Raw genomic sequence first — 18,420 nt, forward strand, 5'->3', positions numbered from 1 at the left:
CCGTATATATGTTTGTACATATTTATTACTCTATTTATTTTACTTGTACATATTTATTCTATTGATTTTATTTGGTTAATATGTCTTGTTTTGTCGTCTGTCTCCCCCTTCTAGACTGCGAGCCCGCCGTTGGGTAGGGACCGTCTCTATATGTTGCCGACTTGGACTTCCCAAGCGCTTAGTACAGTGCTCTGCACACAGTAAGCGCTCAATAAATACGAGTGAATGAATGAATACTATGTGCAAAGCGCTGTTCTGAGCGCTGCGGGAGGGGATGAAGGTGATGAGGTTGTCCCATGTGGGGCCCACAGTCTTCATCCCCATTGTACAGACGAGGGAACTGAGGCCCAGAGAATAATAATGATCATCATCACCATCATCAATCGTATTTATTGAGCGCTTACTATGTGCAGAGCACTGTACTAAGCGCTTGGGAAGTACAAATTGGCAACATATAGAGACGGTCCCTACCCGACAGTGGGCTCACAGTCTAAAAGGGGGAGAAGGATGGTATAAAGGTGGTGACGCAGCTAGGAAAATCGACTCGGAGAGCTGAGTTCAGATAGAGCAGGAGAGGTAGGGAAGCTGTCTGGTCGCCCCTTCGCCTACCGATTCCAGCCGCTTCTTCCCGTTTATTGAGTTCCCCAATCGGAGCTCCGCAAAGGATTCCCGGGAATGGGAAACTGTTGTTGGGAGGAGAGGTGAGGAGGAGACGTCGCCCACACAGGATGGGGTCGTCTCAGACAGGGCCCGGCCGCTTTGGGCAGCGGCAGCCCTCCTCCATTACAGGATCCTCCGCCAGGCCGGTGCTTAGTCCTCACATATTCATTCACTCAGTCGTATTTATTGAGCGCTTACTGTGTGCAGGGCACTGTACTAAGCGCTTGGGAAGTACACGTATCCTGCCGTTGAGCCCTGCACACGATGGAGTCGGTTATGCTAAGCCCTTATTCATTCATTCATTCATTGTCGTATTTATTGAGCGCTTACTGTGTGCAGAGCACTGTACTAAGCGCTTGGGAAGTACACGTATCCTGCCGTTGAGCCCTGCACACGATGGAGTCGGTTATGCTAAGCCCTTATTCATTCATTCATTCATTGTCGTATTTATTGAGCACTTACTGTGTGCAGGGCACTGTACTAAGCGCTTGGGAAGTACACGTATCCTGCCGTTGAGCCCTGCACACGATGGAGTCGGTTATGCTAAGCCCTTATTCATTCATTCATTCATTGTCGTATTTACTGAGCGCTTACTGTGTGCAGGGCACTGTACTAAGCGCTTGGGAAGTACACATATCCTGCCGTTGAGCCCTGCACACGATGGAGTCGGTTATGCTAAGCCCATATTCATTCATTCATTCATTGTCGTATTTATTGAGCGCTTACTGTGTGCAGGGCACTGTACTAAGCGCTTGGGAAGTACACGTATCCTGCCGTTGAGCCCTGCACACGATGGAGTCGGTTATGCTAAGCCCTTATTCATTCATTCATTCATTGTCGTATTTACTGAGCGCTTACTGTGTGCAGGGCACTGTACTAAGCGCTTGGGAAGTACACGTATCCTGCCGTTGAGCCCTACACACGATGGAGTCGGTTATGCTAAGCCCTTATTCATTCATTCATTCATTGTCGTATTTATTGAGCGCTTACTGTGTGCAGGGCACTGTACTAAGCGCTTGGGAAGTACACGTATCCTGCCGTTGAGCCCTGCACATGATGGAGTCGATTATGCTAAGCCCTCATTTATTCATTCATTCGTTCATTCAATCGTATTTATTGAGCGCTTACCGTGTGCAGAGCACTGTACTAAGTGCTTGGGAAGTCCAAGTCGGCGACATATAGAGACGGTCCCTACCCCAAAGTGGGCTCACAGGCTAGAAGGGGGAGACAAAATGCAAAATGCAGTTAGGGTGGACGACACCAACATCATCGGAGAAGCAGCGTGGCTCAGTGGGAAGAGCCCAGAGGTCATGGGTTCAAATCCCGGCTCCGCCACTTGTCAGCTGTGTGACTTTGGGCAAGTCACTTCACTTCTCTGGGCCTCATGTCAGCTGAGTGACTTTGGGCAAGTCACTTAACTTCTCCGGGCCTCAGTTCCCTCATCTGTAAAATGGGGATTACGACTGTGAGCCCTCCATGGGGCAACCTGATCACCTTGTAACCTCCCTAGCGCCTAGAACAAATGCCATCATTATTATTCTCTGTGCCTCAGTTCCCTCATCTGTAAAATGGGGATCACGACTGTGAGCCCTCCGTGAGGCAACCTGATCACCTTGTAACCTCCCCAGCGCTTAGAACAGTGCTTGGCACATAGTAAGCGCTTAACAAATGCCATCATTATTATTCTCTGGGCCTCAGTTCCCGCATCTGTAAAATGGGGGAACTGCATACACCTGTATATATGTTTGTACATATTTATTACTCTATTTATTTATTTTACTTGTTCCTATCTATTCCACTTATTTATTTTGTTAGTATGTTTGGTTATGTTCTCTGTCTTCCCCTTCTAGACCGTGAGCCCGCCGTTGGGTAGGGCCCGTCTCTCTATGTTGCCAACTTGTACTTCCCAAGCGCTTAGTACAGTGCTCTGCACACCGTGAGCGCTCAATAAATACGACTGATTGATTGACTGTGAGCGGCGCCTCAGGGGTCGCGCATGCGCGGGAGCCTCAGGACGGGCGCGGGGGCCTCAGGACGGGCGCGGGGGCGCGCGTGCGCGGGGGCCTCAGGACGGGCGCGGGGGCGCGCGTGCGCGGGACCTCAAGACGGGCTCGGGGCGCGCATGCGCGGGGGCCTCGGGACAGGCGCGGGGGGTCTCAGGAAGGGCGCGGGGGGGCGCGCATGCGCGGGGGCCTCAGAGGACGGGCGCGGGGCGCGCATGCGCGGGGGCCTCGGGACGGGCGCGGGGGCCTCAGGACGGGCGCGGGGGGCGCGCATGCGCGGGGGGGGCCTCGGGCCGGGCGCGGGGGGCGCGCATGCGCGGGGGCCCTGGGGCCGGGCGCGTGTCCCGAGCCCGCGGCCCGTCCGCGCGTCGCTTCCGGTTCCGGTCCGTCGCCGCTTCCGGTTCCGGCGCGTCGGCGTCTCCCCGTCTTTCCGTCGGCAGGGCGGGCGGCATGGCGTCTCGGAAGGAGGGCTCCGCGCCCGCCGGGCCCTCGTCGTCCTCGCCGTCGTCCTCCTCGGCCCCCTCAGCCCCCGGAGCCTCCTCAGCCGCCCCGCCCTCCTCCTCCACCGTCCCCTCGGCCGCCGCCGCCGCCGCCGCCCCCGCCGCCGCCCCGTCCTCCTCCACCACCCCCCCCCGCCCCGTCGTCCTCCTCCTCCTCCTCCTCCGCCGGCCCCTCGGGCGCCAAGGCCAAGGGGAAGCCCGCCGGCGGCGGGGCCGGGCTGGGCCCGGGGGACTCGGCCGTCAAGCAGGTGCAGATCGACGGCCTGGTGAGTCCTCCCCCCTGACCATCATCATCCTCATCGTCGTCGTATTATCATAATAATCGTAATGATGGCATTTAGCGAGCGCTTACTATGTGCTAAGCGCTGGCGAGGTCCCAAGGCGGTCCGGTCGTCCCACGTGGGGCCCACGGGCTTCATCCCCATTGTACAGGTGAGGGAGCTGAGGCCCAGAAGGTAATAGGGACGGCATCTGTTCAGCGCTTACTCTGTGCCAAGCGCCGTTCTAAGCGCTGGGGAGGTCACAAGGCGACCAGGTGGTCCCTCGGGGGGCTCACAGTCTTCATCCCCATTTTACAGGTGAGGGAACTGAGGCCCGGAAGTGACAGAAAAGTCACAGAGAAGCCACTTAATAATAGGGACGGCCTTTGTTAAGCGCTTACTACGTTCCAAGCACTGTTCTAAGCGTTGGGGGGGGATGCAGGGTGATGAGGTTGTCCCACGGGGGGCTCACAGTCTTCATCCCCATTATACAGATGAGGGAACTGAGGCACGGAAGTGACAGAAAAGTCACAGAGAAGCCATTTAATAAGAGGGACGGCATTTGTTAAGCGCTTACTACGTTCCAAGCACTGTTCTAAGCGTTGGGGGGGATGCAAGGTGAGGAGGTTGTCCCACGGGGGGCTCACAGTCTTCATCCCCATTATACAGATGAGGGAACTGAGGCACGGCAGTGACAGAAAAGTCACAGAGAAGCCACTTAATAATAGGGACAGCATTTGTTAAGCGCTTACTACGTTCCAAGCGCCGTTCTGGGCGCTGGGGAGGTCACAAGGCGACCAGGTGGTCCCACGGGGGGCTCACAGTCTTCATCCCCATTATACAGATGAGGGAACTGAGGCCCGGAAGTGACAGAAAAGTCACAGAGAAGCCACTTAATAAGAGGGACGGCCTTTGTTAAGCGCTTACTACGTTCCAAGCACTGTTCTAAGCGTTGGGGGGGGATGCAGGGTGATGAGGTTGTCCCACGGGGGGCTCACAGTCTTCATCCCCATTATACAGATGAGGGAACTGAGGCACGGAAGTGACAGAAAAGTCACAGAGAAGCCACTTTAATAATAGGGACGGCATTTGTTAAGCGCTTACTACGTTCCAAGCACTGTTCTAAGCGTTGGGGGGGATGCAAGGTGAGGAGGTTGTCCCACGGGGGGCTCACAGTCTTCATCACCATTTTCCAGATGAGGGCACTGAGGCCAGAGAAGTGAAGTGACTTGCCCAAAATCACCCAGCTGACACTTGGCAGAGCCGGGATTTGAACCCACGACCTCTGACTCTAAAGCCCGGGCTCTTTCCACTGAGCCACGCTGCTTCATGATCATCATCATCATGACGGCACTTACTATTAACCACTTATTATGTGCAAAGCGCCGTTCTGGGCGCTGGGGAGGTCACAAGGTGATGAGGTTGTCCCACAGGGGGCTCACGGTCCTTGTCCCCATTTTACAGATGAGGGAACTGAGGCCCAGAAGTGACAGAAAAGCCACAGAGAAGCCGCTTAATAATAGTGACGGTATTTGTTAAGCGCTTACTATGTGCAAAGCGCCGTTCTAAGCGCCGGGGAGGTCACTAGGGGATCAGGTTGGCCCATGTGGGGCCCACAGTCTTAACCCCCATTTTACAGATGAGGGAACTGAGGCACAGGAAGTAATAGTGATGGCATTTGTTAAGCGCTTGCTATGTGCAAAGCGCCGTTCTAAGCCCTGGAAAGGTCACTAGGTGATGAGGTTGTCCCACGGGGGGGGCTCACAGTCGTCATCCCCATTTTGCAGATGAGGGAACTGAGGCCCGGAAGTGACAGAAAAGTCACAGAGAAGCGACTTAGTAATAGGGATGGCATTTGTTAAGCGCTTACTATGTGCCAAGCACCGTTCTAAGCGCTGGGGAGGCTACAAGGTGATCAGGTTGTCCCACCGGGGGCTCACAGTCTTCATCCCCATTTTACAGATGAGGGAACTGAGGCCCAGAAGTGACAGAAAAGTCACAGAGAAGCGATTTAGTAATAGGGATGGCATTTGTTAAGCGCTTACTCTGTGCAAAGCGCCGTTCTAAGCGCTGGGGAGGTCACTAGGGGATCAGGTTGGCCCATGTGAGGCCCCCAGTCTTAACCCCCATTTTACAGATGAGGGAACTGAGGCACAGAAAGTAATAGTGATGGCATCTGTTAAGCGCTTGCTATGTGCAAAGAGCCGTTCTAAGCGCTGGGGAGGTCACTAGGCGATCCGGTTGTCCCACGGGGGGCTCACAGTCGTCATCCCCATTGTACAGATGAGGGAACTGAGGCACAGAAAGTAATAGTGATGGCACTTGTTAAGCGCTTACTATGTGCAAAGCGCCGTTCTAAGCGCTGGAAAGGTCACTAGGCGATGAGGTTGTTCCACGGGGGGCTCACAGTCTTTATCCCCATTTTACAGATGAGGGAACTGAGGCCCGGCAGTGACAGAGAAGCTGCAGAGAAGCGACTTAATAATAGGGATGGCATTTGCTAAGCGCTTTACTATGTGCAAAGAGCCGTTCTAAGCGCTGGGGAGGTCACTAGGTGATCAGGTTGTCCCACGGAGGGCTCACAGTCTTCATCCCCATTGTACAGATGAGGGAACTGAGGCACAGAAAGTAATAGTGATGGCACTTGTTAAGCGCTTACTATATGCAAAGCGCTGTTCTAAGCGCTGGAAAGGTCACTAGGTGATCAGGTTGTCCCACGGGGGGCTCGCAGTCTTCATCCCCATTTGACAGATGAGGTCACTGAGGCCCAGAGAAGTGACTGAATAATAATGATGGCATTTGTTAAGCGCTTACTATGTGCAAAGTGCTGTTCTAAGCGCTGGGGAGGTCACTAGGCCATGAGGTTGTCCCACGGGGGGCTCACAGTCGTCATCCCCATTGTACAGATGAGGGAACTAAGGCCCAGAAGTGACAGAAAAGTAACAGAGAAGCGACTTAATAATAGGGACGGCATTTGTTAAGCGTTTACTATGTGCCCAGCACTGTTCTAAGCGTTGGGGGGGATGCAAGGTGATGAGGTTGTCCCATGTGGGGCCCACAGTCTTCATCCCCGTTGTACAGATGAGGGAACTGAGGCACAGAAGTGACAGGAAAGTCACAGAGAAGCCACTTAATAATAGGGACGGCATTTGTTAAGCGCTTACTATGTGCAAAGCGCCGTTCTAAGCGCTGGGGAGGCTACAAGGTGATCCGGTTGTCCCACGGGGGGCTCACAGTCTTCATCCCCATTGTACAGATGAGGGAACTGAGGCACAGAAAATAATAGTGATGGCATTTTTTAAGCGCTTACTATGTGCCAAGCACTGTTCTGAGCGCTGGGGAGGTTTACAAGGTGATCAGGTTGTCCCTTGGGGGGCTCACAGTCTTCATCCTCATTTAACAGATGAGTGAACTGAGGCACGGAAGTGACAGAGAAGCGACTTAATAACGGATAGCTTTTGTTAAGCGCTTACTATGTGCAAAGCGCTGTTCTAAGCGCTGGGGAGGTCACAGGGTGATGAGGTTGTCCCATGTGGGGCCCACAGTCTTAACCCCCGTTTTACAGATGAGGGAACTGAGGCCCAGAGGATAATAATGATGGCATTTGTTAAGCGCTTACTATGTGCCAAGCGCCGTTCTAAACGCTGGGGAGGTTACAAGGTGATGAGGTTGTCCCACAGGGGGCTCACAGTCTTCATCCCCATTTTACAGATGAGGTAACTGAGGCCCAGAAGTGACAGAGAATCACAGAGAAGCGACTTCATAATAATGATGGTATTTGTTAAGCGCTTTCTATATGCAAAGCACTGTTCGAGGTGCTGGGGAGGTTACAAGGTGATCAGGTTGTCCCACATGGGGCTCACAGTCTTCATCCTTATTTTACAGATGAGGGAACTGAGGCACAGAAGTGACAGAGAAGTCACAGAGAAGCGACTTAATAATAGGGATGGTATTTGTTAAGCGCTTACTATATGCAAAGCACTGTTCTGAGCGCTGGGGAGGTTACGAGGTGATCAGGTTGTCCCACGGGGGGCTCACAGTCTTCATCCATATTTTACAGATGAAGGAACTGAGGCACAGAAGTGACAGAGAAGTCACAGAGAAGCGACTTAATAATAATGATGACATTTATTAAGCACTTACTGTGTGCAAAGTACTGTTCTAAGCAATGGGGAGGTCACGAGGCGATCAGGCTGTCCCACGGGGGACTCACAGTCTTCATCCCCATTTTACAGATGAGGTCACTGAGACACAGAAGTGATGTAATAATGATAGCGTTTATTAAGCACTTACTATGTGCAAATCAATCAATCAATCGTATTTATTGAGCGCTTACTATGTGCAGAGCACTGTACTAAGCGCTTGGGAAGTACAAATTGGCAACACATAGAGACAGTCCCTACCCAACAGTGGGCTCACAGTCTAAAAGGGGGAGACAGAGAACAGAACCAAACATACCAACAAAATAAAATAAATAGGATAGAAATGTACAAGTAAAATAAATAAATAAATAAATAAATAGAGTAATAAATATGTACAACCATAATAAATATGTACAACCATAGCACTGTTCTAAGCGCTGTGGGGGATACAGGGTGGTCAGGTTGTCCCACGTGGGGCTCCCAGTCTTCATCCCCATTTTACGGATGAGGGAACTGAGGCCCAGAGAAGTGAAGTGACTCACCCCGAATCATACAGCAGACAAGTGGTGGAGCCAGAATTAGAACCCACGACCTCTGACTCCCAAGCCCGGGCTGTTGCCATGAAGGCATACTGCCCCATAATGATAATAACGATGATATTTGTTAAGCGCTTACTATGTGCCGAGCACTGTTCTAAGCACTGGGAGAGTTACAAGGTGATCAGGTTGTCCCACGTGGGGCTCCCAGTCTTCATCCCCATTTTACAGATGAGGGAACTGAAACCCGGAAAAGTGAAGTGACTCGCCCAAGGACACACAGCGGGCAAGTGGCGGGGCCGGAATTAGAACCCAGGTCCTCCGACTCCCAAGCCCGGGCTCTTTCCACTGAGCCAAGCTGCCACATAACGATGGTAATAATAACGATGGTGTTTTTTAAGCACTTAATTAGATACAGGGTTCTCTGGTTACCCCCCGTGGGGCTCTTTCACAGTCTTAATCCCCAGATGAGGGAACTGAGGCCCACAGAAGTTCACCGGCCTGCCCGAGGTCGCACAGCGGGCTCTTGGAAGAGCCAGAATGGGAACCCGAGTCCTCTGGCTTCGGGGCCCCTGAGTTTTCCATGAAGCCATATGCCCGGATATATGCGGGAGCCCGAGCCGTACTGCCGATCGATTCGGAATTCGTATCTTCGTGTCTAGTACGGCTCTCCGCCGAGAATCTCGTGGGTAGGCAGGGAACACTCTCAAACCATCTCGAGCCAGGTATCACCGCCACCGTCCCCCGGGCCCCGTGCCCGGGGCATGGAATTGTGTTCTTCCAAGCGCTTCTCCGCAGATCCCGGTTCCAAGGACAAACACCCCCCACTCCCTGCCCAATGAGCCCCTTTCTTAACAGAGGCCTATAGGAATCCAGAGGTTGCAAATCCTGGGGTGATAAATTGGTTACAAGCTGTGGCAGGTGTGTTCCCACCCAGGGGTTTCCTTTTTTTTTTTCCTTCCATGGTTCTGCGTCCTTTTGACAATCAGTCAGGGGTGTTTATTGATCGCTTACCAAGTGCTCGGAGAGTACACTGTAACACGCTCCCTCTGGGAGTTTGGAGAGGAATGGTAGGGAGTTGGGAGTCGAGGGAAAATCCCCTTCTGTTCATCTACACTCACTCCCTTGGTGAACTCATTCCCTCCCACGGCTTCGACCGTCACCTCTACGCTGATGACACTCAAATGTCCGTCTCCTCCCCGGTTCTCTCTCCCTCCCTCCAGTCTTGCATCTCCTCCTGCCTTCAGGACATTTCCACCTGGGTGTCCTCCCGCCGCCTCAAGCTCAATATCTTCCCTCCCAAACCCCGTCCTCTTTCTGACTTTGCCATCACCTCCACCCTTCCAGACAACCCACTGTGTGCAGGGATTGTCTCCATTTGTCGCCCAATTGTACTTCCCAAGCGTTCGGCACAGTGCTCTGCACACAGGAAGCCCTCCATAAATGCGATCGAATCAATGATAGGGTCAGAGGGCAGGTGGAGGGCGTAGGCTTTGAGAGGAGGTAGGAGACGCTAAGCCTTTGGGCGAGTACAGTGCAGCAATAAACAGTCACGTTCCCTGCCCACAGTGGGCTTACATTCTAGTGGGACAGATGTTAATATAAACAGTGATGCCGATTCAGGGCTGTGAGGTACCGACATTGACGGAGGGACGGGTTTTGCATCCTAGCTAGCTTTGTGCCTGAGGAATCACCATTACTCCCCCTTCACCTGCACCTTCTCTTGAGGAACTGCTGGGAAATGTGGGTGAGTTGAAGAGGGGGCAGGAGGAGAGACTTTCCTATGAATCGATGACTCCGCGTGGCAGGAGAGCTTGCGTGTGCTGACGAAACTTAGAGCTGCGCCGTGCGGGGCTGCTCGGGACGGAGAGATCTAAGCCGAAGCGTCAAAGTCGATTCACCCGTGCTGGGCGGCGGCGGAATGGGCGAGAGTCAAACGCGGATGAGCAAGTGAGCAAAACCCTCATCAAAGACAACGGCAGAGACTCAAGTTTTTACTGCGCGGAAGAAGGCAGCGGTAAACCGCTTTATATGTATCTTGACCGAGAAAACTATGGATGCGCGTACCAAGAAGACGACAGAAGGAGCGAAGGAATGACTTTACGACAGGAGACGGGACGCTTCCAAGGAAGAGGGTGTGTCCGTGGCGTCGCCGTGGGTCGGAAACGACTCGGCGGCATTCGAAGGAGGAGGGAGGGGAGATTGTAGGGAGATCACACTTGATGGCTTCAGTTTAATCCGTAAAGGATGCGGCCGGGTCATTAGGGGCAAGAGCTGTGTGAGATGGGAAGGGGGGGTGGTCGAGGACGGAATTAAACATCTAAAGCTGCCAATGTGGACAGTGGGAGTAGGCGTCAGCGAGGGTGGAGAAAAATGTAGGGCGGAGGAGAGGGCAGAGTTGAAGCTGATGAGGCCGAACTTAAGACGGACGAGGTTGCCCAGTTGTCGGGATTTCTGCCAGCGACCCTCTGCAGCTCGTGCCCTGGAGCCGATAGAGCATCATCAAACCTCAGCGGCCGTCGAGTCGCTTCTGATCCGTAGCGACTCTGGTCATATCCTCTCCAGAATGGCCTACCTTGGCTCTTCTGTAGTCGTTCCAGTAAACATAGCCCTAGAGTTTTCTTGGTAGAAAAAAATAAGGATGTGGTTTACCATCGCTTTCTTCTGCGCGGTAAAAAGCTAAGTCTCTGCCGTCGTCTCCGATCAACATGGTGATCACTTGATCATCCGCCTTTGACTCTCCCATGCCGCCGCCCCACAGCACAGGTGAATCAGCTTTGTCTGACGCTTCGGCTTAGACCTTTCCATTCTGGGTAACCCCCGCGAGGGAATATCTCTCAGTGGCACGGCTCTGAGCTTCACTGGCATACGCAAATTCTCCTGCCACACTAAGGCGTCGACCCATCGGAGAGGGATAAAGCGTACTGTGGAGGTTATCAATAGATCAGTTGTATTTATTGAGCACCGACTGTGTGCAGAGCACTCTGCCAAGCCCTTAGGAGAGCCTAGGGAAGCAGCGTGGCTCAGTGGAAAGAGCCCGGGCTTGGGAGTCAGAGGTCATGGGTTCGAATCCTGGCTCTGCCACATGTCTGCTGTGTGACCTTGGGCAAGTCGCTTAACTTCTCTGAGCCTCAGTTCCCTCATCTGTAAAAAATGGGGATTAAGACTGTGAGCCCCACGTGGGACAACCTGATCACCTTGTATCCCCCCCAGCGCTTAGAACAGTGCTTTGCACATAGTAAGCGCTTAACAAATGCCATTGTTACATTACATTACAATGCAGCAGTAAACGGTCACGCTCCCTGCCCACAATGAGCTTGCATTCTAGTGGGAGAGACAGGTGTTAATATAAACAGTGATGCTGATTCAGGGCGGCGAGGTACCGACATTGGTGGTGGCACGGGTTTTGCATCCTAGCTAGCTTTGTGTCTAATAATAATAATAATAATAATAAATTTATTTATTTTACTTGTACATATCTATTCCATTTATTTTATTTTGTTAATATGTTTTGTTTTGTTCTCTGTCTCCCCCTTCTAGACTGTGAGCCCACTGTTGGGTAGGGACCGTCTCTAGATGTTGCCAACTTGGACTTCCCAAGCGCTTAGTCCAGTGCTCTGCACACAGTAAGCGCTCAGTAAATACGATTGATTGATTGAGTGATCGACTGAGTGATCACCATTACTCCCCCTTCATCCGTCAGTTCTCCTTTTCGATGTTTCCCCGCCGTCCGTTTGGTGGGCGAAGCCAGATTCTCCAGAGAGGCCACGGTGAAACTAGAGCTGTAGCAGTAAGAGAATTTATTGAACAGGGCCCACTGATGCGGTTCACCGTACTGAAGCGCTCAATAAATACGATTGAATGAATGAATGAACTGACCTCTGACTCCAGAGCCCGTGCCCTTTCAGTGCGGGCACACAAGTGAAACCACAGAGGCCCGGAGACATCTGGATGGAACCGACTGGCCAATCCTCACCCCACGGACCCATTCTGGTACCCGAGAGGCAATGTGGCCTAGTGGATAGAACACAGGCCTGGTAGCCAGGAGGTCATGGGTTCTAATCCCGGCTCCGCCGCCAGTCCGCTGCGGGACCCTGGGCAAGTCACTCCACTTCTCAATGCTTCGGTCACCTTATCTGTAAAATGGGGATTGAGACTGCGAGCCGACCCAATTTCATTCATTCATTCATTCAGTCGTATTTATTGAGCGCTTACTGTGTGCAGAGCACTGTGCTAAGCGTTTGGGAAGTACAAGTTGGCAACATATAGAGACGGTTCAATCAATCAATCGTATTTATTGAGCGCTTACTGTGTGCAGAGCACTGTACTAAGCGCTTGGGAAGTACAAGTTGGCAACATATAGAGACGGTCCCTACCCAACAGTGGGCTCACAGTCTAAAAGGGGGGGAAAAATAAACCGACTCTGGTGGAATTCGAACCCACAACCTTTGAATCACTCTCTCGTCACTAGAAGTCCAGTGCGCTATCCATTGCGCCACCGGTTCCTACCCAACAGCGGGCTCACAGTCTAGAAGTGGGCTCCGTTTGCTTCTTAATACCCCAGCGCTTAGTACTGTCCCTGGCCCATAGTAAGTGCTTAACAGTTACCATCGTCATTCTTATCACCCTCACCCGAGGAAGCCCCGTTACATTTCCCGGCCTCATCCCAAGCCAGGAGACCCAGCAGTCAGCAGGACTACTTGGTACCCATCAGAGTGTATTCTCGACCGACTTTTCCACAGGGAATTCAATCAATCAATCAATCGTATTTATTGAGCGCTTACTGTGTGCAGAGCACTGTACTATGCGCTTGGGAAGTACAAGTTGGCAACATATAGAGACAGTCCCTACCTAATTCCATCTCCCTGGGCAGCCAGACTGATTTGTGTCCAAACAAAAGCCCCCGCCTCCCCCCAGAGGCCCAGCCTTCCTCTGTTGAGCGAATGGGGACGGCCGGGGGCAACCCTGACGTGACTAGCGTCCTTCCCGGAGCTGAGTTCTGTGCTCTGTGGGCAACCTTCTAGACTGTGAGCCCGCTGTCAGATAGGGACCGTCTCTATATGTTGCCAACTTGGACTTCCCAAGCGCTTAGTACAGTGCTCTGCACACGGTAAGCGCTCAATAAATACGATTGAATGAATCAGCCTAATCGCCGTACCTTGATCGCCCCTCCCACATCCTCCCTCTGGCCCGGAACATCTTCCCTCTTCCTTTCCAACCAACAATGACTCTCCCCCCATTTCAAATCCTTTTTTGAAGGCCCGTCTCCTCCAAGAGGCCTTCCCCGACTGAGCCCTCCTTTCCTCTTCTCTCACGCCCCGATTTGCTCCCTTTATTCACCCCTCCCTCAGCACTACAGCACTTAGGTCCATCTCCATAATTTATTCATTTATAATAATGTCTGTGTGTCCCCCTCTAGACTGTATTTATTTTATTTTGTTGGTATGTTTGGTTCTGTTCTCTGTCTCCCCCTTTTAGACTGTGAGCCCACCGTTGGGTAGGGACTGTCTCTATGTGTTGCCAATTTGTACTTCCCAAGCGCTTAGTACAGTGCTCTGCACATAGTAAGCGCTCAATAAATATGATTGATTGATTGATTGATTGATTGTGGGCAGTCCATCAGCTCTGTTATGTTGTACTCCGTTATATCGTTATCCCGTCCGCTTAGCACAGTGCCCCGCACACGGTAAGTGCTCAATAAAACGATCGATCGATTGAGAGCCAGAGAGGTCAGCGAGGCGGCCGATTCAGTAGTCAAGGCAGGATATGAGAAGGGCTTGGATCAGCGTGGGGGCGGATTCGAGAGATTCCCGAGAACGTAGCACCGACGGGATTTATTGAGAGACGCGGTATCTCTCAGTCACAGAGGCCAGTGCTTTATGAAAGGGGATATTAGTCACGGAACACCAAATTACGACGATAAATTGGGCATCTGATATTCAGAGCAGTGGAGGGAAAGAGGGGGTTGAATAGACGTCGAGACTGCGTCTGACCTGATTAAATTGCATCTCCTCCAGCGCTTGGTACAATGCTTGGCGCATAGTGAGCGCTTACGTACCCCAGTTGTTATATGGGCAGTTCCACCGGTAAAATCCGCAAAGGCCCCAGTTGTCATGGCAGAACCGGCTTGTTGTGGGCGGGGGTTGTCACTCTTTATTGTATTGCGCTTTCCCAAGTGCTTAGTACAGTGCTCTGCCCACAGTAAGTGCTCAGTAAATACGATCGAATAATTTAATATTCAAACAGAATAAAGGCCAAAGTCAATATTCAGTCAGTGACAATTTAGAAGGAATACCACGAAAAGCACACAGTACAGTGCTCTGATCACAGTTTTCTCCAAGCATAGTTTTTTGGGGGTATTTATCTGTTAAGCATTTACTATGTATCAAGTCGTTCTCAGCACTGGGGTGGATGCGGATCAGTCTGGTCGGTTACATTCCTTCTCCCATCTGGGGCTCACAGTCGATTAGGAAGGAGAACAGCCGTCGAATCCCCGTTTTGCAGTCGAGGAAACTGAGCCACAGAGAAGTTTAGTGATTTTTCCCAAGGTCACACAGGAGACAAGTGGGGGAGCTGGGATTAGAATGGAAGTCCTCTGCTCCCCGGCCCCAAACTTATCCATTCGGTCACACTGCTTCCCATGCAGCACGTACTTGGATGCTGCTGTAGGAGTTGGCCGCCAGTAGTACCTCTAGCTGGCATATGGCCTGTCTTTTTATTTCTATGTCCATTTAAATGCCTCAGGTAATATAGGGTAAGACGCCTAGGAGCCAAACAGACTGACTCCCTTGAGGCTAGCTTGAAAAATCGGAAAAAATTTCTCAGAAAAGACGGATAAAATTACTCAGAAAAGACGTAAGTTGGAGTGACCACTCAAATTTGGATTATCTGAATCTATTTTGGCCCCTATATGCTTTGATAATTGGTGTCCTATGGTAACTGAAGTTATTCATTCATTCAGTCGTATTTATTGAGCGCTTACTGTGTGCAGAGCACTGGACTGAGCGCTTGGGAAGTCCAAGTCGGCAACATAGAGAGACGGTCCCTACCCAACAGCGGGCTCACAGGCTCGAAGGGGGAGACAGACAACAAAACAAAACATATTAACAATATAAAATAAATAGAATAAATATGTACAAATAAAATAAATAAATAAATAGAGTAATAAATATGTACAGGCATATGCAGGTGCTGTGGGGAGGGGAAGGAGGTAAGGCGGGGGGGATGGGGAGGGGGAGGATAGCACATATCCTGTGTGCTTGGAGAATTGGTGTCCTGTGGTAACTGAAGTTATTCATTCATTCATCTATTCAATCATTTATTGAGTGCTTACTGTGTGCAGAGCACTGTACTAAGCGCTTGGGAAGTACAGGTCGGCAACATATAGAGACGGTCCCTACCCAGCAGCGGGCTCACAGTCTAGAAGGGGGAGACAGAGAACAAAACCAAACATATTAACAAAATAAAATAAATAGAATAAATATGTACAAATAAAATAAATAGAGTGATAAATCCGTACAAACATATCTATACATATATATATATATACTGGTGCTGTGGGGAGGGGAAGGAGGTAAGGCAGGGGGGATGGGGAGGGGGAGGATAGCACATGTCCTATGTGTTTGGATAATTGGTGTCCTATGGTAACTGAAGTTATTCATTCATTCATTTATTCATTCGTATTTATTGAGCGCTTACTGTGTGCAGAGCACTGTACTAAGCGCTTGGGAAGTACAAGTCGGCAACATATAGAGACAGTCCCTACCCAACAACGGGCTCACAGTCTAGAAGGGGGAGACAGACCACAAAACAAAGCATGTTTTGGTAATAAGCATGTCAGAAATGTAGAACCCACATAAAAATGCAGTCAGTTGTATTTACTGAGTGCTTACTGTGTGCAGAACACTGTACTAAGCGCTTGGAAGGATAAAGTGTAATAGAATTAGTAGAGACATTTCCCTGCCCACTAGTTGATGGGCCAGCATAGTCTTACCTTTGTAAAAAAAAAAAAAAAAATAACGGTGGCACTTATCGTTGGCGCTTATTATGTGCAAAACACTGTTCTAAGCGCTGGAGAGGATACAAAGTGATCTGGTTGTCCCATGTGGGGCTTAAAGTCTTCATCCCCCTTTGACAGATGAGGAAATTGTGGCTCAGAGAAGTGAAGTGAGTTGCCCAAAGTCACACAGCTGACCAGTGGTGGAGCCGGGATTTGAACCCATGACCTCCGACTCCAAAGCCCGGGCTCTTTCCACCGAGCCACGCGGCTTCTCTTTGTACACTTGTCATATTGAGTAACTTATTTAAAGCTACCACCCGCTTGTTAGTTTAACCGAAACTAGGTTTTTGTGTCTCACGTTTCGTCAGCCATAGTTATTGAGCGCTTACCGTGCAGAGCGCTGTACTGAGCGCTTGGGAGAGTACACTATAGCAGTGTAACAGAGTTGGTAGGTGTGTTCCCTGCCCACAAGGACCCTACAATCTAGAGAGGGAGACAGAATATATGTAAGTGATGGATATGTACCCAAGTGGGAAGCAGCATGGCCTAGAGGGTAGAGCACGGACGAGAGTCAGAAGGACCCGGGTTTTTAATCCTGGCTCCTCTGCTTGTCTGCCGTGTGACCTTAGGCAAGCCATTTCACTTCCCCGTGCCTCAGTTACCTCATCTGTAAAGTGGGGATTAAGATTGTGAGCCCCATATGGGACAGGGACTGCGTCCAACCTGATTACCTTGTGTCTGAGATGAGTGCCCGGCGCATAGGAAGCACTGATCAAATACCATAAAAAAAGAAGTGTTGTGGGGCTGATGGAGGGGTGAATAAAAGGGGCAAATCCGATTGCGAGGGCAACGCAGAAGGGAGTGGGAGAAGAGGAAATGTGGGCTTAGTCGGGGAAGGCTCAAAGGCAGTTTCTTCCAGTCATTTCATGTCTCAGAAGCAAAATCACAGTGAGCTGTGTTTTCCGGCTAATAACAGGATTAGTTTTCCTTTGCATGTGGGTTGAACAGTTGGACTTCTTATGTGGAGCAGGGTCGACAAGCTTGCGTGACTTGTAGGCTAAAATAGGACTTGCCTACTCGCAATGGTTTGGTGGAATATCTAAAACGACGATCTCTTGGCCTCAAGATGCCAAAGCCGTACAGCGGAGAGCTTTGTCGGTCTAGGCTGGGAGTGAGCCCGTTGTTTAGTAGGGATTGCCTCTGTCTGTTGCCGAATTGTACTTCCCAAGCGCTTAGTACGGTGCTCTGCACACAGTAAGCGCTCAATAAATATGATTGAATGAGTTAGAACAGTGCTTTGCACTTAGTAAGCGCTTAACAAATACCATTATGATGATGATGATGATGAATGGAATCAAATCAACCAGTGGTAGTTATTGAGCATTTCCTGTGGGCAGGCCACCGTGCTATATAAGCGCTTGGGAGAGAGTACAGTGCAGTAGAGCTGGTAGATCCCTGCCTTCAGGGAGCTTATATCGTGGCTCAGTGGAAGGAGCCTGGGCTTGGGAGGCAGAGGTCATGGGTTCTAATCCCGCCTCAGCTGCGTGACTTTGGGCAGCTTACTTAACTTCTCTGCGCCTCAGTTACCTCATCTGGAAAATGGGGATGAAGACTGCGAGCCCCACGTGGGACAACCTGCTTACCCTGTATCCCCCCCAGTGCTTAGAAGAGTGCTTGGCACATAGTAAGCGCTTAAATACCATTATTATTTATTATTATTGTATATTCCTTAGGCAGTTCAGTGACCATAAGGAGGCTGAAGAACCAAGCGATTTGATATAAAAAAGGTTACTTAACTTCTCTGGGCCTCAGTTACCTCATCTGGAAAATGGGGATGAAGACTGCGAGCCCCACGTGGGACAACCTGCTTACCCTGTATCCCCCCCAGTGCTTAGAACAGCGCTTGGCACATAGTAAGCGCTTAACAAATACCATTATTATTTATTATCATTGTCTATTCCTTAGGCAGTTCAGTGATCATAAGGAGGCTGAAGAACCAAGCGATTTGATATAAAAAAAGTTGAAAGGAAGTAGAGCTCACCAGATAGTAATAGTTGTGGTATTTGTTCATTGCTACTTAGGCACCTGGCACTGTGGTAGACACCAGGTCATAGGGTCAGGCTTTGTCCTTGCCCCCCATGGGGCGCACAGTTTAAGTCTGGGAGAGGGAAAACAGGTTTTTTGGCCTCCTTTTTCAGATGAGGAAATTGAAGCCCAGAGAAGGTAATTGCCATGCCCACAATCATTCATTCTCTCATTCAGCCGTATTTATTGAGCGCTTACTGTGTGCAGAGCACTGGACTAAGCACTCGGGAAGTAC

The 18,420-nt window shown here is 50.8% G+C and overlaps 1 protein-coding gene across 1 annotated transcript in view; it reads left to right on the plus strand.

The window, feature by feature from the left end:
* Nucleotides 1-2,656: 2,656 nt before the first annotated feature.
* The window catches only part of EIF3H (eukaryotic translation initiation factor 3 subunit H), a 139,205-nt gene continuing 123,441 nt past the window's right edge, over nucleotides 2,657-18,420 (plus strand). Inside the window, exons 1-2 of the mRNA XM_038745629.1 lie at nucleotides 2,657-3,230; nucleotides 3,323-3,429. Coding sequence (XP_038601557.1) covers nucleotides 2,657-3,230; nucleotides 3,323-3,429 — 681 coding nt within the window. The remainder of the gene's footprint in view (nucleotides 3,231-3,322; nucleotides 3,430-18,420) is intronic.

This window comes from Tachyglossus aculeatus, chromosome 4 (genome assembly GCF_015852505.1).
Source record: "Tachyglossus aculeatus isolate mTacAcu1 chromosome 4, mTacAcu1.pri, whole genome shotgun sequence".
In the NCBI taxonomy this organism is placed as follows: Eukaryota; Metazoa; Chordata; class Mammalia; order Monotremata; family Tachyglossidae; genus Tachyglossus; species Tachyglossus aculeatus.